Genomic DNA, 27,257 nt, shown 5'->3' with positions numbered 1-27,257 from the left:
TAATATGGTTTAATATAATTAATTAAAACTGATTAAAAACAACGAAATGACAAATTTTTGTTGATTAAATTTAAGCAATGCTTTAATTTAAAAAAATATAATTTAAACTTTAATAAAATACTGGTTTAAGTTCATAAAAGACTGAAACTTTAACTTATTTCTGTGCTTTATTAGTTTTTGAATGTTTTTTTTAAAAATAAAATTAAAGTTTTAAGAATTTATAATCTTTCTCAATAGACAAAATATTCGTTTTCCAATCAATAATTTAACAAACCATCGATTATTATTTCGCTTATCTTTAAATAATCACGATAGTGACGTCATAGTGAATCATGCCACAGGTTATACAACAAATTCCGTAAATTGTTTTCTAATTAAAAATTTTAGGCAAATTTTAATTAAGTCTAATATTTCGAGTTTCCTTATGACAGCTTTTAACTGCTTCCTTGTATTAAAACCTTGAAGTATCAAACTACCCAACATAATATGAAGCTTAATATACATTAATATCAGCTTTTATTCAACACTTATAACTAGAGTTGAATTTATATTTTATTCTCTACTGAATTATATTAACTCTGCAACCACCTTTATGCTTAAGTAATCACATTTTAATTAGAACTACTAAACTATGTTTTTCTTAATTGGTGATTTCTAATTAATAAATGTATATAATAAATGAATTTCTGATATCTTGTTTAAAATTAATCTAAACCTGTAAATATTCCTCGATTTCTAAACCGAGTTTTTAACAAATCTAATTTCTAGTAAAAAATAAACGGGCGGCGTTAGAACGTATGCTCTTAAACTCACACTGATTCAATCAAGCCTGTATTTTAATAATTAATAACAGCATCAGTACGAGTGAACGCTTTGATTCAGGAAATAGTTGAATGAGAGCGTCTGTTACGTAGATAATGCGGTTTGTTTGCGAATAAAGGACGGAAATCGGGGCAAAGAGTGAGAATTAATTAAGTTGTTCCGCTAAAATTTGCTGAAATACGAAGTCCATTAATTAATTAATTAAACATTTATTTTGGAATTAGAATTTGTTAAAAATTAAATTGTGAATTTAAATTAAAGTTTTTATTTAAAAACCCCGCTAAATTTGACAAGATTATTGAAAAAAAAAAACTTTTGTTTAACTTATTGTTATATTTTAAAACGATTGTTTTTTTAAACAATGATTGATTGTTATATATAACTTCACGTTTGTTCAATTGTTATAACAATTGCATAACTTGAATTGTTAAATTTATTTTATGACGTCACAGTGTATGTTTACGCAAATGTAAAGACTGTAAGAACCTTGCAAAAGTTGACTTTTTGTTTAATTATTTATACGAGTACCTTAATTTGAACGATCAATGTTTAAAATAATATGTTAAGCAGTTTAAATGTTATTCAGTTATTCAGTTGTTTGTACCTTGGACCTCAAGTGGTGGTAATAACACTTGTTACACTACCATGAGTTCGTGGGTTCAATCCCCACTGCTCTCATGCTGTAACATTCTAAAGTAAGGCGTTATAAACGGTATGAACTTCTGCTGAGCCATCACTTAATAAGCAGTATAATTATTGGGAAATTATAATCTATAATATCTCAAACTGCCAAAGATAACTTAAGACTGGGTCGGGGTAAACTGTTGTTACTTCATGTTTAAGTCGCGCATTCGACCTTTCCACATCGAGGATAAACTTATACAAAAAAAAAATCTTAATTAATTCTTTTTTTAATTATTTAACGACGATTTGGCCAGAGTCATAATCGAAATATCAGTAAAAAAACGCGGAAGAATATTTACATTTTTTATTTGAACGAAATATTTTTACATTGTTAAATTTAAAAGTTTTCGTTTTCGACTTAAACTCGTTTTCTTGCAACTTTTCGGCGTTTTTATTCCTTTCCTACGAGTTAATTGTTTTACTTTTCGAGGTTTTAAGTTATCCTCGATTCCGGTTTCCTCCTCAAATTCCGCCGTTTCCTCGAAATCCGCCTTTTCCACAATTTCCTCTTTTTCCGAATTACTTTTTGATTCAACTTCTTTAACCTTTTCCAAATCCGCCTTTTTCTCCTCAGACTCCGTCTTTTCCTCGTTTAATTCCGCCGGTTCCTCCTTTTCAGATTTATCCTCATCAAGAGATTTTTTCTGAATTTTCGACATTTTTGGAGGAGTTTTGAAATTGATTTCTTGATCTGCATCGTCGACCAACATCTCAGCAGTGACATCTAGTGGTTGTTCTGGTTGATCGGGTTCCCAGATATCCGGTTGAACGACCTTCCTTCTTTTTACTTTTGGTTCCACTTTGGCGATATTTCTTGGAGGAGGTTTCCAGTCTGGTTTGGTGGAAACCTGAAAATTATTTAAATCATTTTATTTTAAATTTCAAACCCTGGCGTAAAAATTAAAATAAAATATTCTACAAAGGGATTCTAATCAACTTATTTTCGAGATATGTTTAGTATTTCATCAAGCAGCAAAGTGATATAGTGGTTCGAACACTCAGCTTCACTACATAAGGTCGTTGGTTTAATCCCTACTGCTCTCATGCTGTAGTGCCCTTAAGTAAGGCGCTATAAACGGTATAAACTCTTGCTGAGCCAGCACTAAATCAGCAGTATAATTACCGGGCAATTATAATCTATAATATCCCAAACTGACAAGGTCAACTCGGGACTGGGTTGGAGTAACTGATGTTACTCTATGTTTGGCTTACTTAGAGCACAAAAATCTTGAAGAAATATTGTCACTTGTTAAAAGTTGATATCCCACCTTTGTAAAATCAAACTCAATTCCCAATTCCTCCAGCGCTTTCTTGGTTTTATTTTGACGTTGTTTTGCCTTCTTGCTCCTTTTCTTAACCTAGAAAAAAAAGTTTAGTTTAATTACTTAAGTTTAATTATTTTTAAGAAGAAAATTTTATAATCTTTGCATATATCAAAAAAAAAGACCATTAAAAAATATAGTTTTTGTTTATTATATATAATACTAATAATATTTACAGAGTAACATTAGTTACACCGAATCAGTCTTGAGTTGACTTTAGAAGTTTGAGATATTATAAATTATAATTGCCTGAAAATTAAACTGCTGATTAAGTGCTGGCTCAGCAGGAGTTTATATCGTTATAGCACCTTACTCAAGGGCGCTACAGCATGAGAGCAGTGGGGATCGAACCCGTGACCTCATGTGGTGTAGCAAGTGTTCTTACCACTTCCCACTATCGTTAAACTTAAGGTCTAAGCTGATGCCAAGCACCTTAGACCATCGAGCTACCATAAAGTTGAACTCACCTTTTCTAGGTCCTCACTTCTTCGATTATATCTAAACATCGCTCTCTTCCTTGAGTTTGGTTTAAACTTCTCATCATGTCCTTTAAACAAGAGAGGATGAATCTGGTCTTTCGTCATCACTTTACCTGGAAAGAATAAAGTCGAGGGTTAATTACAAAAAGAGGGGTTAATTACAATTTATATGTTCTTGGAAGAACTGTTGTAGCATATTGACTTTTAACCGGCAGCGAGGTGTAGTGGTCAAAACACACTCCTACCATACACAAGGTCCTGGGTTTGATTCCCACTGCTCTCATGCTGTACCAACATTGAGTAAGGCATTATAAATGGTATAAACTCCTGCTGAGCCAGCACTTAATCAGCAGCATAATTATGGGGCAATTATAATCTATAATATCCCAAACTGCCACAGGCAACTCGAGACTGGGTCGTGGTAACTGGTGTTACTTTACGTTTAAGTTACGCATTCGACTTTCCCACATCGAGGATAAAGTTTATTCAAAAAAAAATAGTGAATACAATAACAAAAAAAAATATAAAACCCAGAACCTTTCACTTACATTTCAAAGACTTCTCATACATAAGATAATTGTTCATCGTTTCTGCGACAACTTTCGCAACTTCGGAGCTCGCAAACTCAATAAAAGCGTAACCTTTTGACCTTCCACTCTGTTCATAATTTGTTAGTTTAATAATAGGGATAAAAATACATTATTAGATCACAAATTAAATAAAAAAAATACAAAGCAAAAAGAAGTAATGTATCACTTGCACTTTACGGTTCTCGGAAAAAACTTGGAACCATGAATGGCAAGAGAGAATTAGCTAGGACTGTAAAGTACAAGAGAGAATTAGCGAAGACCGTAAAGTACAAGAGAGAATTAGCGAGGACCGTAAAGTAAAAGAGAGAATTAGCGAAGACCGTAAAGTACAAGAAAGAATTAGCAAGGACTGTAAAGTACAAGAGAGAATTAGCGAGGACTGTAAAGTACGAGAGAGAATTAGCGAGGACTGTAAAGTACAAGAGAGAATTAGCGAGGACTGCAAAGTACGAGAGAGAATTAGCGAGGACTGTAAAGTATGAGAGAGAATTAGCGAGGACCGTAAAGTACAAGAGAGAATTAGCGAAGACCGTAAAGTACAAGAGAGAATTAGCAAGGACTGTAAAGTACAAGAGAGAATTAGCAAGGACTGTAAAGTACAAGAGAGAATTAGCGAGGACCGTAAAGTACAAGAAGAATTAGCGAGGATTGTAAAGTACAAGAGAGAATTAGCGAGGACTGTAAAGTACAAGAAGAATTAGCGAGGACTGTAAAGTACAAGAGAGAATTAGCGAGGACTGTAAAGTACAAGAAGAATTAGCGAGGACTGTAAAGTACAAGAGAGAATTAGCGAGGACTGTAAAGTACAAGAAGAATTAGCGAGGACTGCAAAGTACGAGAGAGAATTAGCGAGGACTGTAAAGTATGAGAGAGAATTAGCGAGGACCGTAAAGTACAAGAGAGAATTAGCGAGGACTGTAAAAAACAAGAAGAATTAGCGCAGACTGTAAAGTACAAGAGAGAATTAGTGAGGACTGTAAAGTACAAGAAAGAATTAGCGAAGACTGTAAAGTACTAGAGAGAATTAGCGCAGACTGTAAAGTATAACAGTAATTAACGAGGACCGTAAAGTACAACAGTAATTAGGCAGTACTGCAATATACAAAACTTTTTCTAAAAATTCACGGGAATATATAAATGATATAAATGAAGTCAATTAATATAAAAAAATAAAATATATATATATATAGATTAAAATAATGGCCTTAACAAATGTTAAAGTCCTGTCTAAATGTTAAAATTAAATTAATTATGTTAATTACAGAAAACTAATTAATTTAATTTTTACCTTTTTACTTCTAGAAAGTCTTAGTTTGTTGACATCTCCAAATTGCTCGAAATAAGATTTCATCTGGGGCTCAAAGAACCCATGCGGGATGTGACTCAAGTAAATAACCCCTGGTTTATCCTCATTTAGTTCCACTTCGGCGACATCCTGAAAAGTACAAAATAAATTTAATATTAAACCCTTTTTTTATTTGCACGACCAGCGTGGTGTAGTGGTAAGAACATTTGCTACACCACACATGCGGTCATGGGTTCAATCTTCATTGCTCTCATGCTGTAGCGCCCTTGAGTAAGGTGCTATAAACGGTATAAACTCCTGCTAAGCCAACACTTAATCAGCAGCATAATTATCGGGCAATTAAAATCTATAATATCCCAAACTGCCACAGGCAACTTGAGACTGGGTCGGAGTAACTGATGTTACTTTATGTTTAGGTTGTAAAGTTGACCTTCCCAAATCGAGGAAAATAAATATAAAACATGAAAAAGTTAAACGATCAGATAATGCAAAAAATTTTTTTATTACAATTATATACAATAATTTATTGGTTTAATTAAATTGTTTTTTGTAAAAAACACTAACCACTTAACTTAACAATCAAATAACTGAGATATTTTTTCTGTACATTTTAAATAAACCAAACATATTTTGAAATAAAATTAAAAGTATAATTAGTAATTTTTTTTGTATATATCTTTATCCTCGATGTGGGAAAGTCGAATGCACAACTTAAACATAGAGTAACATTAGTTACTCTGACCCAGTCTCGAGTTGCCTGTGGCAGTTTGGGATATTATAGATTATAATTGCCCATTAATTAAACTGCTGATTAAGTGCTGACTTAGCAGGAGTTCATACCGTTTATAGCACCTTACTCAAAGGCACTACAGCATGAGATCAGCGGGGATTGAACCCACGACCTCATGTGTGGTGTAGCAAGTGTTCTTACCACTACACCACGCTCAAACGCTGCCAGTTAATTAGTAATATATCAGTATATATAGTATAGTTTTTACTTTTTTTTTAATCTTTTTAATTTTATTCAAATGTTGTTTCTGTTTAAGTTGATCAAGAGCAATAAATTCCCGTCCTTTACTTTTTGAAGTCGTCATTTTTAAGTTTAATTAAAACCTTTAAAAAACAAATTAAATCCAGTTCTAAGATTTCATGAATTTTATTTCCAACCAGCGTGTAAAATATATTCGTTACAGCGAAAATTAACTTTTTTAACTTTATCCTCATAAAACTGTAATTAAAATATAAATTAAATTCTTAATTAGTAAATAGTTTAAAGATGTTAAAAATGCTTTAATTTAGTTTTATATATATTCTACCTCTTAACAATTTAAGTTTCGGAGTTAACAAAAATAGTTTTGCAAGTTCTTTTAACCGAACTATTATCAGCGATTTTAAGCCAACAGTGACGTCACGAATGACGTCAAACTTTCCAGCAAATGGGCTAATATCTTCCCACAAAATTTTGAATCCAATTTTTTATTAATATTTTAAATAAACTTATCTGAAAGCCTACACAACACAAACCAATAACATTGCAAAATAACTTACTTTTGTTTTAGGCAAAGTGTTTACCCTGGAGCGGGTAACTTGATTTAAGTTAAAAAATGTTTTATTTTGCACCAATATTTTTCTTGCCTTATAGCTGAATTTTAGATCCATCACGCACACGAATCAATATATTCACCAGGATCTTAAACCCAAGACCTCAAGTCTTACTTAAAAGTGCTACAACATGCCAGCAGTGGGAATAAAACCCAGGATCTCAGGTCTTACTTAAAAATGCTACAACATGCCAGCAGTGAAACTTAAACCCAGAATCCCAGGTCTTACTTAAAAATGCTACAACATGCCAGCAGTGGGAATTAAACCCAGGATCCCAGGTCTTACTCAGGGATGCTACAACATGCCAGCAGTGGGAATCAAACCCAGGCTCGTAGGTTTTACTCAAGGTTGCTACAACATGCCAGCAGTGGAAATTAAACCCAGGATCTCACATCTTACTAAAGAATGCTACAAAATGCTATAGCCTAAGTAGTAACAAAATCTAGAATTTAAAGCCATATTAAAGGTTAATATATCATCAGTAGAAATCCAACCCCGGATCTCAATTTAATTCAAGATGATATTTACAGTAAAAATTAGAACCCCGATGTTTATTATGACGTAACAATCTCTTAAGAGGTTTAAAATGGCGATAACTTCATAAAAGTTATTAATATTCTCGAATGTCAAATTTAATGTTCACGTTAATTGTTGCGTAACAGTCGCTCCCACGCGATAATCGCTCGTGTGTTGTGTTACCATAGCAACAAACGTAGTCAAGTGCGTCGTGCGTGTAAATTTCGCAATATGACGTCACAGAACGCCGCTTAAATTAACTTTCAAAATAGGGGTTTGGGCGTGAATTGCGGGAAGCTTTTATCGCTTAATCTGGAGCGTTAGGAACCCTTGCCACGCTGAGATAAACAACAAAGAATCGAGAAAGGAAATCTCGGGAACTTTAGAATTATTTCGGGTTGGGTGAGTTGCAAGACCTTTCTGGAATGCCGACATTTATTTCCGTCACATTCAAGTTTATGACGTCATAATCTCGGTATAAAAGGCGGAGCGATTTTGCTAGAAAATCAGTTTAGAAAAAAAAGTTAAAATTGTCAGAAAGATTTTTAAATTGATTTCAACTTGATATTAACTTTAGTTTATTTATTTTAGTTTAAAAAAAGTTTAAGTAAAATTAAAACGAAAAATTAAAGAATAATTTAAAAATGAAGATAACTTTTTTGTTGTTGGTTTGTTTCCTGTTTTCTGCCTCCGCGCAAACAATTGATCCTGGAGCAGGTAACTTCACAATTTTATTAAAAAAGTCCTTTTTTTAGTAAATCTGATAAAAAATTTAATTTATTTTAAAAGCTTAAAATATTTATCTCAAATTTTTTAATTTTTTCTTAAGTTTAAAAATTTTATTACCATTTTTACATTTGTATTTAAGTTTATAATGTTTTTTTTTCCATTCGTCACCCTTTTTTAATATTTTTTTATTAAAGTTAATTATTTTTATATTAATTAAAATAGTTTAAATTATTAGTTACAACAGTTGTTAAAACATTTCGATAAACATGGCAATCGTATTTACAAAGTGCGGCAAACATTGACAATTAAAACTTATTTTTAGTATATTTGTACGTCCCATTCACTGTACAAGTTAACGTAGCTGGTACAACCCAAACCTTCCCTTCTAATATAACAACCGTCGCCCCAAACGCGACTTTTGCTCGATTGGCGACCAACGAAATACAAAACGTAACTGGAACAACTTTTTTCTTGGACAATTGTAAGAAAATATAACTTGAAATATTTCATAAAAAAGATTTAAAATCGTTTTTTGATTTTAACATTTTGTATTTTAATATTATTTTTTTTCAGCTATTTGTTAAAATTTACTTAAAAGCTGATTTTAAAACTCCACACCCATTTTAAATTTTCTAGTTGGTAATTTACTAATTAAAACTTGTTAATTAATATTTTAGTGACCCCAGCACAAACGTGCTTAGATCAAGCCGGATGCAGCGCGAACGCTCTCTGCTCCTCCACAGAATCCTACATCTACAGTTGCTCCTGCAACGCCGGATATAATGACACAAGTTCCGAGATCGTTTTATTCGATGCTGGCGGTTTCCAGTTTAATATCACTGCAGCTGGAGGACAGTGTACAGGTAAATGCTGATAGTGTTGTTAGTGTATAAGGTACAAAAATAATTAGTTAAAAATGTCCAAAAAAACAACTTTAAAAAAAAATCGAAAAAATTTTTTTTTAAATTTTTATTGATTTTCGTTTAGATATCGACGAATGCCAGAATGCGACGGTTTGCGGAGAAACTGGAGCGGGAATTTGTACCAATATGCCGGGCAGTTATGTGTGTGCTTGTAATACTGGGTTCACTTTTGATACCGTTACCAACATCTGCATAGGTAACATAAAAATATTCTTTTAGTTTTACTAATACCCTGAATTTTAATTTTTTTTTAATTTTTATTTTGGTTTTTCGCGCATTTATAAAAGTAAATAATAAATACGATATACAATTAATATTACAACAATGCGACGGGGAAAAATGACAAAATCAATTTAATGATTAAAAAAAAATTGTATTTATATGATGGTAATACCAAATTAACTTCACATCTAAATAATATAACTAATCGCAAATTATTACTCTAAAAAGATGGCGTCAAATTTAGTTAAAAATAAAATGTAAAAATTGTTTTTTTTAAATTAAAAATTTGTTTTGCAAAAAAAATTAAAAACTAACCCACGCTTTTTTTATAAAAGAAAATATTTTATATTGAACACAAATAGAACAAGTTAAAAATAACATTGACCTTGATACCCCACCCTCGTTTTCAAATAAACATAAAAAAAATAATTTTTTGGACAAATATTATGTTGCAAAAAAAAAATAATAATTTTTTATTCAAAGAAAATAAATTTAATAACTTCCAATGGAATTGTAAAGGACCCTCCCTTATTTACCCCTATTTAAAAATCATCTTTTTATTAGAAAAAATATTAAATTTTAGACAACTTGGGTTAGGCTAAAGATTAAGAAACAAAAAACCTTGTTTTCATTGAAATAAAAAACGTTCGATTTTACGCTTAAAAAAACGTCAATAACTATGACGTCACAAACATGTTATTATTACTTAAAAACGTCGTTCACGGGCTTTTAACGCTGTTTACGCCACATTAGAGTCACGTTCTCATTAGTTTTAAGGTGCGACTGGACCTGAATGGAGTGTGGAAATAAATTATTCTAAAGTGCTCCTTTGTACCTAGGTTAACATCATGACGTGATTCAATTAAGAATAAAACATTCTAAAAATTAAATTTCAATATCGTGAAACTGAATTAAATATTTATTTATTATATTTGTTCCCAAGTTAATGTTTATGACGTCACAAAACAACATGGCACATAACGTCAATATATACTTAACATATAACATCACAAAACGACTCAACATATGACGTCACAAAACAAGTTGGCACATGACGTCACAAAACGACCCAACATATGACGTCACAAAACAACTTAACAACTGACGTCACAAAACAACTAAGTATATGACGTCACAAAACGACCCAACATATAACGTCACAAAACAAGTTGGCACATGACGTCACAAAACAACTTAACATATGACGTCACAAAACAACTTGACATATGACGTCACAACACAACTAATCACATGACGTCACAAAACAACTTGACATATGACGTCACAAAACAACTTGACATATGAAGTCATTAAACAAGATAATAATGACGATGTACTAACTCTAATATGATGTCATAGCCAGCAATATGACGTCACTTATATTGTTACAGACAACAACGAGTGTATGAACACGACTCACTTCAACAACTGCAGTGGGGACGCGAACTGCACGAACTTACCAGGAAGCTTCGTTTGTACTTGCCTCAGTGGATACACCGGAGATGGAATCACCTGCGCAGGTTACTACTTGTTACGTTACTCATCTTTATAATGACGTCACATAAATTTCGACGATCTTTAAATTAATTTACTATTGTGTCCCAGTGACGTCACAAATTAATAATGACGTCACTGCATCATGACATCAGCAAAATAACGTCACAAAGGAGACGCTGTAATATCATTGACGTCACGATAAAGATGGCTTCATGATAGAAATGACGTCACGATAAGAATGATAATAAAAATGACGTCACGATAATGATGACCTCATGATAGAAATGACGTCACGATAAGAATGATAATAAAAATGACGTCACGATAATTGCTTTTCAGAATTCAACGAATGCATGGTACTTAATTATACTTGTGGAGCTAACGGAACCTGTATGAACCACGTCGGGTTTTACAACTGTTCGTGCGATCCTGGGTACGAAGAAGATCTTACACTTACCCCTATTGAGTGTGTTGGTGAGTAAACAATAGACATAATGACATAATAGAAATTTAATAAAGCGCGGCTTTACTACTTGATCCCGACACCCAGTTATCAGTTAACATTGGAACAATATTTAAAATAAAAAATCATCAAACAAGCGAACTTTAAGATAGGACAGACTTTCTGTATCGAAAATAAGTAAAATTCAATATTTTAAATTTTAGATACGGACGAATGCGCGCCGGGCGGTTCTAACAATTGTGCCCCACTAGGTGGCAACTGCACCAACATCCCTGAAAGTTTTGTTTGCTCCTGTTTACCTGGGTACACCGGCAACGGAACTACTTGCACAAGTAAGTCTGGGGAACTGAAAGACTATTTTTAAATGTTAGGATTGTTTAGTTTATTAACTATTATTCTTAATTTACTTTTCATAAATTAAAAAAGAAACAAAAAGTAAGAATAGTTTTTTTATATTTTCAACAACAACACCAAGTTTTAAAATTTAAACTTAATTTTTATAAACCTAAAACTTTTTCAAAATTCTAACTTTTTTGTGCCTTTTTAGATATAGATGAATGCGCAGATAGCACTCATACCTGCGACGTAAACGCAATGTGTTCAGATACAAATGGAACTTTTACTTGTACTTGTAATGTCAACTTTATGGGCAATGGGATGACCTGTACACGTGAGTTTTAGCTATTTTCACATTTTCATGAACTACCCTGACCCAGTCTCGAGTTGCCTGTGGCAGTTTGGGATATTATAGATTATAATTGCCCGATAATTATGCTGCTGATTAAGTGCTGGCTCAGCAGGAGTTTATACCGTTTATAGCGCCTTACTTAAGGGCGCTACAGCATAAAAGCAGTGGGGATCAAACCCAGGACCTCGTGTAGTGAAACCAAGTGTTCAATTTATTACATCAGGATGCCGGTTAAATCGATTTATAAAGTGGTTTTATACTGAATAAAATCAGCCGACATATCAGTTTATTTGGCGTGTTAATAATGTCATGTAATGTTTTTTCAACATTTAAAAGCGGTTGGAATGCGGAATTACACTTTTACGGCTTACCTTCAAATTAACACCGGAACAACTAATTCAACCGAAGTCGAAAGAGTTGTAAGTTAACTTTTTTTCTGTATATATCTTTATCCTCAATGTTAAAAAGTCAAATGCGCGACTTAAACATAAAGTAGCATCAGTTACTTTGACCCAGTCTCGAGTTGCCTGTGAAACCCAGGACCTTATGTATTTAACCAACTGTTCTTACGTTCTGGCACAATGTTGCCGGTTTAAAACTATTTTAATTTTTGTTTTCCAGGCTACTGCCATCGTCAACAGCTTAACCATCACATATGACAACTTCTCTGTTGCTTACTTGTACAACGTATCTGTGTCGGGTGGAGTACAATACGTGGTGAGATATACATTTGTTAACACTCAGTTAACCGTCAATGAATTTGCTGCAGAACTTAGCGGGGCTACAATAACAGATATGCTTGGAGGTGTAACGCCCACTGTCGGCGGTAAGTTTAAGCTTTTTTTTTGAAAACTAGTACACAAAACAAAAATATAAGCAAAATTTTAATTTTTAACACTTCTATTTATTATACTTGTTTATTTTTAATCTTCATTTTTGTTCTTTTAGACTTTAATGAATGTGTCTACTTGCCTGCTGGGATGGTCGGTGAATGTGACAACAACTCGATCTGCACGAACTTAAACGGTTCCCACTCTTGTGCGTGTTTGTCATACTATCTCGATGATTCTGTTAACAATGACGGCACAAACTGCGGTAAGTGCTTACGACAACTTTCAATATTTCATAAAATCCATATTTTTTAGTATATATCTTTATTCTCGATGTGGGAAGATCGAATGCGCGACCTAAACATAGAGTAACATAAGTTACTCCAACCCAGTCTCGAGTTGCCTGGGGCAGTTTGGGATATTATAGATTATAATTGCCTGATATTTAAGCAGCTGGATTAGGTGTTGGCTCAGCAGAAGTTTATAGCGCCTTACTCAAGGGCAAAAAAAATGCTGACATTAACAGGGTCGTAGAATTCCATAATTTTTAAACTAACCTCATACGCATAAAAGATTTGTGGACAATTAAACAAAACCCCAAATATTTTCCAGTCTACCCAGTCACCCAAACTTGCGGCATCGGGGTCGCCAACGTCACAATCAGGGTCGAATACTTGGAGATCGTCGGGGTTTCGTACTTAAACATGGCACTCGGGAACTGCACAGTTGGAACTCTGGACAGCACGAATCGAACTTTGAACTTCTTTGGGTCTTGTGGAGCCAACAGCACGGTAGGACAATCGTTCATAAAAACACAATTATGACGTCAAATTAACAATTGTCAATATGGACACCTTTATGACGTCAGAATTACAATCGTTCATAAAAACACAATTATGACGTCAAATTCACAATTGTCAATATGGACACCTTTATGACGTCAGAATTACAATCGTTAAAATAAACACAATTATGACGTCAAATTAACAATTGTCAATATGAACACCTATATGACGTCACAATTACAATCGTTGAAATAAACACATTTATGACGAAAAATTTAAAATCGTCCACAAAAACACAATTATGACGTCACACAAGAGTAATTTTTTTGTTTCCCTTGTGCTACCATGAAACCATCATCGTACAAGGACGATCTAGTTTAAGGCGATTGTTCAAGTAGTGCTACTGTAATTAACAATCACATTTTCTTATTAGGAGGTGAATAACACTTTACACTTCGCGTGGTCGCTGACCAACCACCACGATGGAATAACTGTGATAGCAGAACGAAGAATCGAGTTCCCAATCACGTGCGTCACCCCGACCAACTTTACACTCAACAACAACTACACAGCGGGCTCAGATGAGTAAGTGAAGCTTTTTACTGAGTTTTGAAGCATATTTACTGTGTGGCACACATGTGAGCCTAAATTCAAGAAAGAGTTTTGGCACACATATGCACCTAAATTCAAGAAAGAGTTTTGGCACCCATATGCGCCTAAATTCAAGAAAGAGTTCTTAATTGCATAAATACGCTTGGGCAGATAGACTCAAGTACATATTGGCGAACTCAAACACTTGTCTAACCTCAGGGCTAACAAACTTTTTAAACTAACATCCCAACGCAAGATCTTGTGCTTACTTTATTAATTTACTTTCACAGTAACAGCATTGAAGCTCCTGTGGACACCATAAACACCGGAGTCCTTAGCGGAGACGGATTCTTCCGGTTGCTAAGAACGGATTCAAGTTTCAACGGAGGTGCCACTGACTCAATCACCACTGGAAGTCGCCTTTTCTTCACGGTAATAATAAAAAGTTTCCTGTGTTTTAAAGAAGCTTCAAATTTTAGGCAAATACTTTTTAAAATTTCTGCAAGCAAACTGTTTTAAGTAATTTAACAGAAAATTTTGTTAAAACACAATCAAAAAATGCCACAATATACCCACAGTGGGATTCAAACCCCAAACCTTAGGTTTAAGTTTTAGTTTAAAGCAACCATACATAATACAAACTTTCAACAAAGATTGCCACAACATACCCGCAGTGGGATTCAAACCCCAAACCTTAGGTTTAAGTTTTAGTTTAAAGCAACCATACATAATACAAACTTTCAACAAAGTTTGCCACAACATACCCACAGTGGGATTCAAACCCCAAACCTTGGGTTTAAGTTTAAAGCAACCAAACATAATATTCAACAAAGTTTTATCCCCCAGATCGGTTCCACCGACATCGCGAACAACGTGAACGTCTTCGTCAACAGAATCGTCGCAGTCTCACCCGCAGATCCGAGCGTCAGCGTCGTGTTAGTCGAGTAAGTATTGTGACGTAATAAAGTATCGTGACATCACTTAATATTGTAACGTTACTAGGTATTGTGACGTAACAAAGTATCGTGACGTCACTAGGTATCGTGACGTCAATAAATATTGTGACGTCACTAAATAGTGTGACGCCAAATAAGTGTTGTAACGTAAAATGCTGTGACGTCAACTAATTAAGTATTGTGACGTCAAGTTTTTTGATGTCAACTAAGTAAGTGTTGTGACGTCAAATGTTGTGACGTCAACTAAGTAAGTTTTGTAACGTCAAATGTTGTGACGTCAACTAAGTATTGTGACGTCAAGTTTTTTTATGTCAACTAAGTAAGTGTTGTGACGTCGAATGTTGTGACGTCAACTAAGTAAGTGTTGTGACGTCGAATGTTGTGACGTCAACTAAGTATTGTGACGTTAATTTTTGTGACGTCAACGAAGTAAGTGTTGTGACATCAAGTTTTGTGACGTCAACGAAGTAAGTGTTGTGACGTCGAATGTTGTGACGTCAACTAAGTAAGTGTTGTGACGTCGAATGTTGTGACGTCAACTTATAAAGTAAGGTCGGTTTACAAATTTAATTAACGACAATTAACTTTTCAACAGCGGTGGATGCCCACAATCTGTGGACGCGATCAACCCCAGACTGACCAACAACGGGGTGAGTAACTCAGTACGAGCCGAGTTTACAGCGTTCACTCTACGACCACCTGGCAACACCAACTCGAACCTCAACACTGTGAGTTTGGAGATCGAGGTTAACACCTGCTTGACTGGCTGCGCAGCTTCGGTGAGTTTTATTAGTTTGTAATTAATCTGTTAATTAATATTAAACAAAGCTGTTTGAGATGTAACATATTTTTAAACGTGGTTATTTTAAATCCATCCACAAGTAACTAAAATGACTTTTAAACGTCCTTCTATACCTAAAATAATCACCTTCAAATGACCTTGTTTTTACCCCCTCTAGTGTCCAGCCAAGAAGAAGCGATCGATCTTTACTCTTCGCCACAAGAGGCAGTCTGACGCCGATGTTAAAAGAGAAGTGTTCGTGTACCAGTTCATTGTCCTTCCAGGTACGTCATCTCAAATGACGTCATTAAGATTTTTTTAAATTGACGTCATTGAGATTTTTAAATTTGACGTCATTGAGAATATTTGAAATGACGTCATTGAAAATATTTGAAATGACATCATTGAAAATTTTGAAATGACGTCATTAAGATTTTTTTTTTAATTAATTCGTATTCTTACAGGTAACAAATGCGGAGATATTAATTGCGGCATCGGTGCCTGCCTCATAAACCCCTTAACTTCGAACGCCGATTGTTTCTGTTCTCCCAACGCGATGAAACTCGACGACGGAACATGCGCAGGTTGGTTATGACGTCACATATACGTCATTTGTTGTTATAAATTGTGACGTAGTATATAACATAACTAGATTCGAAACATCGCTGTATACGTCATCATTCGTCATAATCGAATGTGACGTCATTAAATAAAAAGACGACGTCATAAAATAAAAGCGACGTCATCAAATAAAAAGGCGACGTCATCAAATAATAACGTGACGTGATCAAGATAATCATGTCTCTAATTGCTAATAAAGCAAAAATTTTCTCTAATTAATTTATTTTTTACTAATTACAAACTTAATTAACAGCTACAACTTTAATGAACCCCACGGAAGGAACCGAAGAAGAGGAAGAAACGGAGTCAACATCCGTTACAATCTACGTTTTAATTGCACTTGCTTGCCTCATCTTGATTCTCGGGATCATCATGTTATCCGTCTACCTCCGCAAACGGAGCCGATCCGCCAAAAGCGGATTCGATTTTAACCACGTGCACACAAATCCTATCACAACTTAGGATTTTTAGATTTTTAGAGTTTTCTTTTTTTGTTGCAATCATAGTTTTATAAATTACTCCAAGATTTTAATTAACATTAATTACTAACATTTAATTAACAGAAATTAGCTTTTTTTTTCCATACAAAAATTTTTTCACAATTTAATTTGTATTTCTGTGACTTATTTCGACTTAGATCTTAGTGACGTAACAATCTTCATTGTTGAAACAATTGTTCAAGTTTTTGTCGCCAGAAGGTGGTACAGCGCCTCATCTGTTAATCACTTATTACGTCATAATGCAGCACTTATTTATTCGTGTATTCACTTTTGTTTCATGACGTCATAAATTGTATAGTTTAGTGACGCCATTGCCCAGAACCGGTAATGATGTCATTAAAATATTGCTAAACTCTCCATGACGCGTCATTTGATGACGTCGATAAATGATTTTAGAAATGTTTGTGATGTCATAAAACAAACAAGCTAGTGCATAAAACTTATTTTTTGACGTCATAACTTGTCAACAATTTTTTACGTTACGTCATTTCTTTTTCTTTTTGATGACGTCACTTTTAATCATTTTTGATAAAGTTTTGACGGAAAATGGTTTCTCAGCAATGTTGCCAAATAATTTTGTTTTGTTGGTGAAATAAACGAAGGTTTTATCGTAAATGGAAACACTTTTATTTTAAAAGAGAAACACTTTTATTTCAAAAGGAAAACACTTTTATTTTAAAAGGGAAACACTTTTATTTTAAAAGGGAAACACTTTTATTTTAAAAAAGAAAACACTTTTATTCTAAAAGGGATACACTTTTAATTTAAAAGGGAAACACTTTTATTTTAAAAGGAAAACACTTTTATTTTAAAAGGTAAACACTTTTATTTTAAAAGGCAAACACTTTTATTTCGGTAAAAAATAGAAAAATAAATAAAACTTGGCACGTCGATAAATTGCACAAACTAATTTCTTTTTCTTCACAACTTTTTCTTTTTCGACCTAAACAAAAAAAGGGGATATTTAAAAATAAGAAAAAATTAAAAAAAAATTTAATTGTTTAAAAAATAAACTAAAAAAAAAAGATTTTATTTAAAATCTCACCTTTGTATGACGTCATAAAGATGGAAAAATTTTCGACGTCTCGGCGGAATTAAATTTATTCGAAAAAGAAGATTTTAAGTCGAAGGACTTCGGAAATTGAAGCCAGGAATAATCCCCAAACTTTTCCATCTTCGCTTTTGTGGCTTCTGTGCCACGCCACTATATACACTGTGGCAACTTACACTGATTACACTATCGTCACAACTCCGCCTCTTGGGCTCGAGTTTTGAGTTCTTGTAAGATTTTCTCAACCAACCGAGAACGGAACTTTTTCGTTTTGTTGGCGGAACTTTTGAGTCGAATTCCCCGCCGTTTGACGACAACTCGCTCGGGGTCGGAAGCGAGACCGCGCCTGGACTGCGAGGTGGCATTATGACGTCATGGGTTTGTAACATACTGACGTCATCGAACTGATGATACGTGACGTCATCAGATTGTGAACATGGCACGGATGAAAAAGTGTTTGTAGATACTTCGATTATGACGTCATCGTCTGTTTGTTTGTGATTGGTTGATGGTGGTGCACACGTCATCACTTGGATAAATTCACTTAAACTCACTCGACCGTCTCCATCGATGTCGGCTTCTCTCATCATTTCCTACGTAACAATAAAAATGTTATTACGTCATAATATAACTAAAACAAAATATTTTTAGATTTCCTACTAATTACTTAATTTATCTGATTTTAATTCTTAATTTTTTTACCTGAATTTCTTTCTCAGTGACGTCATCACCTAACCTAAGAAGCAAGGCTCTTAACTCTTGTGAGGTAATATAACCGTCACCATCTTTGTCGAATTCTCGAAATATTCGTTTTATTTCGTCATCAGAAATACAATCCTACAAAAAATTAATTAAAATTTAGTAATTAGGATTTTAATTATTGATGTCAGTTTACTAATCACGTGACGATTTGGCGCCAAAACTCACCGTTATAATTGCCGCCATGGCAGCGAGAAATTGCGAGAAGTCCAAACACCGAGTAAGTGCGCTCTGTGGCATGTCGATCACGTGTTTTGTGACGTCACAGAGCTCGCGTTCGGTTAATTGAAATCCGATCGAGCAAGCGACAGTTGAAAGATCCTAAAAAAAAATTTTAAATAAATTTTTGCTAATTAATTAATATTTTCACTAATTAACAATTTAACTTTAAATTTTAAGTAATTAATTGATATTTTTATTAATTGTTTTTACCCTTAACGAAATTCTTCCAACATTTTTCCGATCCAACATCTGAAATGCTTGTTTGTATTCCACCAATAAATCGCTTGGAAGATATTGTTCCATTGTCTGTTAATATGACGTAACAATAAGTTAATAAACACAATTAAAACTAGCATAATTAAAGATAAAGGAATAAAAATATCAAATTTATGTTTTTTTTTTATTTTTATTTTGGTTTTTCGTACATTAATAAAAGTAAATAATAAATATGATATACAATTAATATTACAACAATGCGACGGGAAAAAATGACAAAATCAATTTAATGATTTAAAACATGCCAAAAGTATTAATGTTTACATAAAGATTTTAAGTATATTATGGCATGGTCACCAAACCCAGGTTAATATTTTTATTAAAAACAGTTGTTTAATGTTTACCTGCAAACTTTCCTTCCTATGATTCGTTTCTTGAGGAGATTGTTTGTAATATTTCTTGTCCTGCATTTTTTGTGTTTTTTAACAATTGTCACAAAACCTAATCCTCAGCCTTTATATATTTTAAGGTTTAATCTTAAAGAAAAAACTTCCTTTTTCTATTTCTCTTCTAACAATTCTCTCGAATCTCTTTTTTCTATCTACTTCTCTCGTTTGGATTCTCTCAAATTTTCCACATCCCGGATACGAAAAATCGATTTTAACAAATTCCGACAAATTTTATAAAAAAATTCTATTAATAAAATAACGGTTTGGTAATGTAATAAAAATTGGTCACGTAGCAACTGATAAACATTTGAAAAATAAAAATCCAGTTAAAATATTTTAGATTATTTATTTTTTTTATTTTTTCATAAAAATTTTGAAAATTCTGTTTATTTTGACTAAAATAAAATAAATAATTAAAGATCGACGTTTAAGAATATGTTTTATGACGTCACAGAGATATCAAGTTAACCCGAAATTGTTTAATTTAAGACAAATAACAAAATTAAATTTTAAATTTTTTCCTTAAAAAAAAAAAAAATTTTTTAGATTTTTGGCTAAAATTTTTTTTACAAAAAACATTTTTCATTTTTCACTTTTTTCACAAAAAAACTTCTAAAATAACAAAAAAACTTTTGCAAACGGCAAAAACAATTCTAATAAAGATAATTCCAAAAATAGATTTATTTTAAATTTTTTTTACAGAATCCGGGTAAATATTATTATCGTTATTTCTTTAATATTTAACTAAGCCGTTAAAAAAATAACAAAATTTAAAAAAATAAAAATCTGCTTCATTTGAATTCATAATAAATCATAATATTTTATTTTTAATTCGATGTTTGTCTCCATTAAAATGTTTTTTAATTGTTAATTAACAATTATCATTGATGTATTATCTTGTTGATTACATTTTATTCAAAATAATTAACAATTAAAACAATTTAAATTTAATACACAACATATTCTCTAAACGAAATGTTAAACTTTTTTAAATTTTAATAATTCTAGAATTTCGACATTAAGTATATATGACGTAACAATTGAGATCGCGTGTCGAAAGAAATTTTAATATTTTTTTTATTTGTTTTGCACTTAACAACCCAGTGACGTCAGATTTTAGTATTTTATTCAATTTAACCTTGATCCTGGTTCTTAATTAACTTAAAATTTGAATACTTAAAGTTAAACAAAAAAAAACAAAAAAAAACGAAAAAAATTTAATTAAAAATATAATAAAGTTACAATTATGATTACGCAACGATATTAAATGTATTATAACAAACATATTATTATGACGTCATAAAACCTAATCACGTGACAATGACTTATTAAACTTCAATGACATTAATAGACTAATGGCAAATAAATAAGTTGACCTTGGAAAATAAAACAAACCAGTTGTGACGTCACAAACTACGATTATGTCCTCGCGTGATCGAGCTCTGTAGTGAATCAACCTTCGCGTGTTAGACATTGTTTAATTTGTGATAAAAATTCGATAAATATTCGAGAAACTGACGCAACTGTAAATTTGTTTAAAATAAAACAATTTTTGTTAAATTTGATGTTGCAACAAAAAAATGAAAAAAATTAATTATTTTCTTAAAATTAATTAATTTTAATTAAGTCTTTGGTATAACCTTAAAAAACAAAACTGTTGGAATTAAATTACAAATTTTTACATTAACAATACCGGCAGCGTGGTGTAGTGGTAAGAACACTTGCTACACCACACATGAGGTCGTGGGTTTAATCCCCACTGATCTCACGCTGTAGCGCCCTTGAGTTAGGTTACGTAGTCAATAAAAATAAAAATCTAATTTTTTCTTTTAAAAAATTCTTAATTAGGAAAAATAAAAATTAAAAATCGAAATCTGTTCATCAATCTTAATATTTTATTCTTAACAATTTTTTTGTTTTTGACAATAAACCTTTATTTTTAAACAATACATCAAATGTTACAAATAAAGATCAAAAATTTTTGTTATGTAACATTCCATCTGGTAAAAACCATTGTTGTTTAATGAGGTTTATGACGTCACTTTAAGGTTTGGTTCATGAAAGGCCAATGTTATTTCATTGTTTAAACAACAAATAAAATTTACATAATAAGATGAAAATTAAACAATTGTTAAGTTTTTATATCAGTTATGTAAGATAATATTAAATTGTTTTGAATTTTAGCTGAAATTGCCAAAAATAAATTCTCATAAAATCAAGTTAAAATAATTGTAAAAATTAATATTTAAAAAAAAAACAATTTTAAACCAAATACTCTGAGTTAACCTAATCCTCAAAAATAAATATTTTAAAATTTACAAAATTCCAAATTGTTAAATAAACAATTCGAACAAAATCAATATTTCAAAATGTCGCCAAATTCTAGAATTTATTTAAGATCAATTTCCCTAAAATCCTGATAATATTAATATTTTATTTCCGTTTGTCTAAAGGTCCACGTCACAATGAACGACCCTGACGTCAATGCGTCAGAACGTGAGTCTATTAAAAGATCAAATGTTGTTTTTACATCCGGGTTTGAAGATAGCAAAAAATTCAAAAAAAAAACTCAAAAAAACTAAAAAAAAACTCAAAAACAACTCAAATTTTTTTCCTATTTTTTTTACTCAAATATTATATTTCACGAACAAGGAAAAATTACAAAATCTGACTTCAAACTAATTAACAAAATAATTAAAACAATTAATAGAAATAAAAAAAAAACTCAATTTTCCCAAATTTAAAATTACGAAATAAAATTTTTCACAAAACTGAAACGGAAAAGATAATGACGTCATAATCGGTATTAGAAAATGTTTAAATTTAAACTTATTTATTATTTATTGTCTGCGTAAAAATAGACGAAAAAACAACAAAAGATAAAAATCTAGAACGTCCGGAGTTTAAATATTACAAAAATAATTTTTTTTTATTTTTTATTGTTACGTCATTTAGTTGACTGTTACGTGATTAATATCAAATGTGACGTTATTTATTCATTGTTACGCAGCAAAACGAAATATTCACCAAAAATTTCGTTTTTTTATGGTTTTTCTTAGAAAAAAAATCTATAAAATATTTGTTAATAATCAATAACAAAAAACGACTCAATAACAGGTTAAATATTTAGGTATTCTTACTGTGTTCCCTACGTATTAAGGAAAAAATATTAATTTCAAGCAAATATAAATATTTACCAAAAAACGTATTACATTTTGTAAACCCCGTTAACGTACCACTCTACCGCCAACAAGTGGCGCTAACGTACTACTCTACCGCCAACTAGTGGGCACTTCATTTGATAAAAATTTAGAATTATTGATACACAATACATATATATGTATGTTCTAATTTATAAGTCTATAAATAATTAAAACTGCCATTTGTGGTGCGCGAGCAAATTATTGCGGGCAAATATTAGTTAAAAGTTTATTTTATGACAATTAAAATCCAAATAGAGGTTAAGGACTTGTGAATATAAAAGTGATTTACTTAAAAGTTAATAATGTTTTTAAAATTACTGTTATTTCTGTAATAAACTAATTGTTTTAATAAAAATATTTTGTTTTATTTTGTTTTTAAAATGTTCACATTTTTGTAGAAACCACTTTAAAATTTGAAGAGTCCTCCAAATTCAACAAATATTTTATTTCCAAATTAGAATTCAACAAATATTTTATTTTTTAACCGAAATAAAATCTTTTTTTTGTTATTTTAAAAATATTTTATTAAAATATAAACAGGACAATCAATCATTATTAATTAGAATTATTTATGTATTATGACGTGACAGTTAGGATAATGCAGATGTTAATTAGATTAATAACAAAACAACAACATGTTTATAACAAACAAATAACGACGTCATAGTTACCCAATTTTGACGTAATAATATGTAAATTAATTTTCATATGCACGTTATTGTGACCGAACAACCGACTATGACGTCATAATAAAATGCGACAAAGAAAATTAAAATCAAACATTCAACTTTTTATGGCATTGTTATAAACGCCTTTATTGTAAATATAACAAACGCGTGACAATAGGGTGATTGTGACGTCATAAATGAAAGTTTTTAGTGGTATTAGGTTAAATAGAGGTAAGTTTAACTTAAGTTAATGCTTTGACGACTTAATGGACAGCTTTTAGTAGATTCCTAATAACAAGAAAGTAATTAAGAATAAACAAGGATTGTGACGTCATTTACTTGCGACAAGAGTAATTGTTTAAATTGATTTTAAATTTAAAACAAACCAAGAATAGAAGTTGACTTAATTTTAAAGTTTAATTTATTTTAAAGTTTCGTAAAATCATAATATTCAATGGCGCGTAACTAGTATGTATAGTGCAATAATGACGTCACAATATACACACAATCACAAAACAAACATGTGATTATAGCAAAGTTGTGAGGTTACCAGTTATTAAAGTTTGTTCAGTAAGAAAATATTAATTTTAACCAGGTTTTGATAAAATTTAATCGCATAAAGTTATGACAAAGAGACCCTGACAATATTTTAGACATTTTTACTTAGGTAGCGATTCTTATTAACTTAAGTTTTAGGTTTTCGAGCTAAAAGTATGAAAATAAAAGGAAAAATACGGGCAATAACCAAAAACCTAATTAACAAATAATTAACAACAATTTTCACATTTTATAATTAGTGGGGACTTGAGTTTAATTATTAACATCGTTTAACAATTTTAAATTTAACTAAAAACAAATAAAAAACTAAAAAAAACTAAATATTGATTTCCAAACACGTACTTGGTGGTTTAACGCTTAAAATATTTTCAGTAATTTCAAAAAAAACATTTAAAACGTTTTTCCCGCTTCGATAATCGTTTAAGTGACGTCATAAACGTGACTTGTGACCACAATGAGGTTTGATTTCGTAAAAAATCGTCCGTTAACAAATATAAAAACGAAAAATTTAAAAATTTTGAAAGTATTTAAATTAAATTAAGCAACAGTGTCTCTAACAGGGCAATATTTTGTATAAAAAATGTTAATTAAAAATATGCAAATTAATTCAATTGTTACGACAGATGTAAAATCACTATGACGTAATAATGGCTAACAATTTAATATTCGAATACAGGAAAGCGTTCGAGATGTTGGATCCCGAAAATTTGGGAAGAATTTCAATGTTGGTGAGTTCATAAAATTTTTGTTTTTTGTAAAAAAACTTTGCTGGGTTTAAAACTGTTAATTTTACCGAGCGAAGATTTAACCGAAAACCATCTACGTTTGACCGAAAAAAAAAACGAAATCAATATTCCCCATTTTAGTAAAAACGTACCATTTTCTATTAACCCCAGTTTACCCCGATCCTTTCCAGGGTAATCCCCCTTAATTTTCATTTAAAAATTCTGACCTAAATTTCGGTAAAACGTGGCTTTTAAAATTTTTCTCGGGCAAATGTTCATTCGGTCAAAAAATTTTCGGCGATGTAAACGTTAACTGCTTAAAACATTTTTTTTTGTCTATGTCTTTATCCTCGATGTGGGAAAGTCAAATGCGCGACTTAAACATAGAGTAACATAAGTTACTCCGACCCAGTCTCAAGTTGCCTGTGGCAGTTTGGGATATTATAAATTATAATTGCTCGATAATTATGCTGCTGATTAAGTGCTGGCTCAGCAGGAGTTCGCACCGTTTATAGCGCCTTACTCAAGGGTGCTACAGCATAATAGCAGTGAGCATTGAACCCACGACCTCATGGCAAAACAATGTATAAAAGTTGTTTGCACAAATAATTATAATTTTTAATTCATTTAAAAACCCGATAAAATTTAAATTAAAAAACTGAAAAGGTTTGGTGACCAATATACAAAAATTAAATAAACTTAATCATTGTTTTTTTACTGTTTTTTAAATCGTAGTTGATTTTTTAAACCATGTTACGTCATACTTGCATTATATTACGTCACAAAACAAATATCGCGTTACAAAAATGACGTCATAACACAAAAAATATTTAAAATTATTTAAATTCAAAAATCGATATTTATCGAGATATTTAAAATTGAATTTCTCCAGGATTTATCCTCATTATTAACCTCAATCGGTGTGAATTTAAACGAGTCCGAAATTTACGAAATCGTCGCCCGAGTTTTGGGGTTCAACGACAACCTTCAAAAATCAGTCAAGTGTATCGACTTTTCACAATTCCTATCCGCGTTATCCGCGACCATAACGGTAAGTGATCAATGACGTCACTATACTAACTATATGATGTCATTAAAAAATTTACAAATCTTTTGGTTGAAACAAATATTTTAATAATGACGTCACTAATATTATTATTTTTTAGGATTGTATTTCTGATGACGAAATAAAACGAATATTTCGAGAATTCGACAAAGATGGTGACGGTTTTATCTCGCCGCACGAGTTAAGAGCCTTGCTTCTCAGATTGGGTGATGACGTCACTGAGAAAGAAATTCAGGTAAAAATAAAATCTGGAATTCTAAGCACGATAATTGCGATTATGACGTCATAGTTTAATGCGCAAACAGGTTCTAGGTAACATTTAACTTAAATCCGAATAATTCTTCGCACGATTTAGCGAAATATTAACAAGAAATCGTGCGTGAAAATGAACAAACAACAGGTTTTAAAACTACATCCAAGTTTAAAATATTTTCCTTAAATTTTAATTGTTTTAGATTTCTAAAACTCAAATATTTTTACCCATGTTACCGAGTAGACATTTACTATCAAAAGCCATTTTACATTAATATATGTCAACATTTTAAAAAAGGACATTTTCTTAAAAAAAATAAAAAAGTCCAATTGGCAGAACACTGGGTTTTCAGACATACAATTCTCGGTAAAAGAATGCTCGGTAAAATTATTTTTCGGTATTGGTCTTTTCCAATAATTTCACAACTTTTATTTTCACAGGAGATGATGCAGGAAGCCGACTTAGACGGCGACGGGTTCGTAAATCTGAGTGAATTTATTCAAGTTATATCAACCTCCCCAGCTGGCATCACAATCGATCATCATAATACCAACTATGACGTCACAGTGAACGATATTTGCAACCAGTTTTCTAAGTTAACGAGTAAATATTCACGAACGCAGTCCCACGCGTCGATTCAGAGCCAGAATTCGATCGCTTCGAGCTCAAATTCCGACACCCGACATCCGAGTTTTGAGAAGAAGGTTCGGCGTTCGAAGCGAAAATCGTTTTTTGGGTCGAAACGAAGAAAAAGCGTTGTCCACTGGTTTAAACAATTTTAATTATTAAGTTTTAATTAATTAATTAACAAATTTTTAATTAAGTTATTTCTAACTGAAATTAATTTTGTTGTTTCAATGTTGTATTTATTTTGTAATCGTGAATGAAATTAAATTTTGTACAATTTCTAATAAACTGTAAACATTAATACAAAAAGTTTTATTTTTTTGTATTTATCTTTATCCTCGATGTGGGAAAGTCGAATGCGCAACTTATACATAAAGTAACATCAGTTACACCGACCCAGTCTCGAGTTGCCTGTGGCAGTTTGGGATATTATAGATTATATTTGCCCAATAATTATGCTGCTGATTAAGTGCTGGCTCAGCAGAAGTTGTTACCGTTTATAGCGCCTTACCTAAGGGCGCTACAGCATGATATCAGTGGAGGTTGAACCCAA

General features: G+C 31.8%; 4 protein-coding genes across 4 annotated transcripts; 2 read left to right on the top strand and 2 right to left on the bottom strand.

The window, feature by feature from the left end:
• Positions 1 to 1,796: 1,796 nt before the first annotated feature.
• Positions 1,797 to 6,362, bottom strand: LOC145743030 (MKI67 FHA domain-interacting nucleolar phosphoprotein-like). Its single transcript, XM_082560891.1, has 6 exons — positions 6,202 to 6,362; positions 5,186 to 5,332; positions 3,856 to 3,964; positions 3,296 to 3,420; positions 2,775 to 2,864; positions 1,797 to 2,354 (listed from the first exon to the last, which is right to left on the bottom strand). The coding sequence occupies exons 1-6, from the start codon at positions 6,295 to 6,297 to the stop codon at positions 1,830 to 1,832; spliced, it is 1,092 nt and encodes a 363-aa protein (XP_082417017.1). The 5' UTR covers positions 6,298 to 6,362; the 3' UTR covers positions 1,797 to 1,829.
• A 1,527-nt stretch (positions 6,363 to 7,889) lies between these two features.
• LOC145743054 (uncharacterized) lies at positions 7,890 to 17,522 on the top strand. The gene is made up of 19 exons (XM_082560927.1): positions 7,890 to 8,038; positions 8,373 to 8,531; positions 8,728 to 8,913; positions 9,038 to 9,169; positions 10,587 to 10,715; positions 11,032 to 11,166; positions 11,359 to 11,487; positions 11,703 to 11,825; positions 12,180 to 12,262; positions 12,465 to 12,669; positions 12,792 to 12,938; positions 13,286 to 13,464; positions 13,892 to 14,043; positions 14,340 to 14,481; positions 14,896 to 14,993; positions 15,601 to 15,784; positions 15,965 to 16,070; positions 16,251 to 16,370; positions 16,661 to 17,522. Exons 1-19 carry the CDS (start codon positions 7,966 to 7,968, stop codon positions 16,867 to 16,869), a joined length of 2,691 nt encoding a protein of 896 aa, XP_082417053.1. The 5' UTR covers positions 7,890 to 7,965; the 3' UTR covers positions 16,870 to 17,522.
• A 268-nt stretch (positions 17,523 to 17,790) lies between these two features.
• Positions 17,791 to 19,631, bottom strand: LOC145743367 (uncharacterized). The gene is made up of 6 exons (XM_082561311.1): positions 19,560 to 19,631; positions 19,150 to 19,245; positions 18,886 to 19,038; positions 18,661 to 18,795; positions 17,953 to 18,551; positions 17,791 to 17,850 (listed from the first exon to the last, which is right to left on the bottom strand). The coding sequence occupies exons 1-5, from the start codon at positions 19,623 to 19,625 to the stop codon at positions 18,027 to 18,029; spliced, it is 975 nt and encodes a 324-aa protein (XP_082417437.1). The 5' UTR covers positions 19,626 to 19,631; the 3' UTR covers positions 17,791 to 17,850; positions 17,953 to 18,026.
• Positions 19,632 to 24,061: 4,430 nt separating this feature from the next.
• LOC145743155 (calmodulin-related protein 97A-like) lies at positions 24,062 to 27,003 on the top strand. The gene is made up of 4 exons (XM_082561062.1): positions 24,062 to 24,761; positions 25,651 to 25,809; positions 25,925 to 26,059; positions 26,518 to 27,003. The coding sequence occupies exons 1-4, from the start codon at positions 24,681 to 24,683 to the stop codon at positions 26,857 to 26,859; spliced, it is 717 nt and encodes a 238-aa protein (XP_082417188.1). The 5' UTR covers positions 24,062 to 24,680; the 3' UTR covers positions 26,860 to 27,003.
• The last annotated feature ends 254 nt before the right edge of the window (positions 27,004 to 27,257 follow it).

Source organism: Corella eumyota, chromosome 2 (assembly GCF_963082875.1).
Source record: "Corella eumyota chromosome 2, kaCorEumy4.1, whole genome shotgun sequence".
In the NCBI taxonomy this organism is placed as follows: domain Eukaryota; kingdom Metazoa; phylum Chordata; class Ascidiacea; order Phlebobranchia; family Corellidae; genus Corella; species Corella eumyota.
This window is presented reverse-complemented; position numbering and strand designations above follow the sequence as displayed.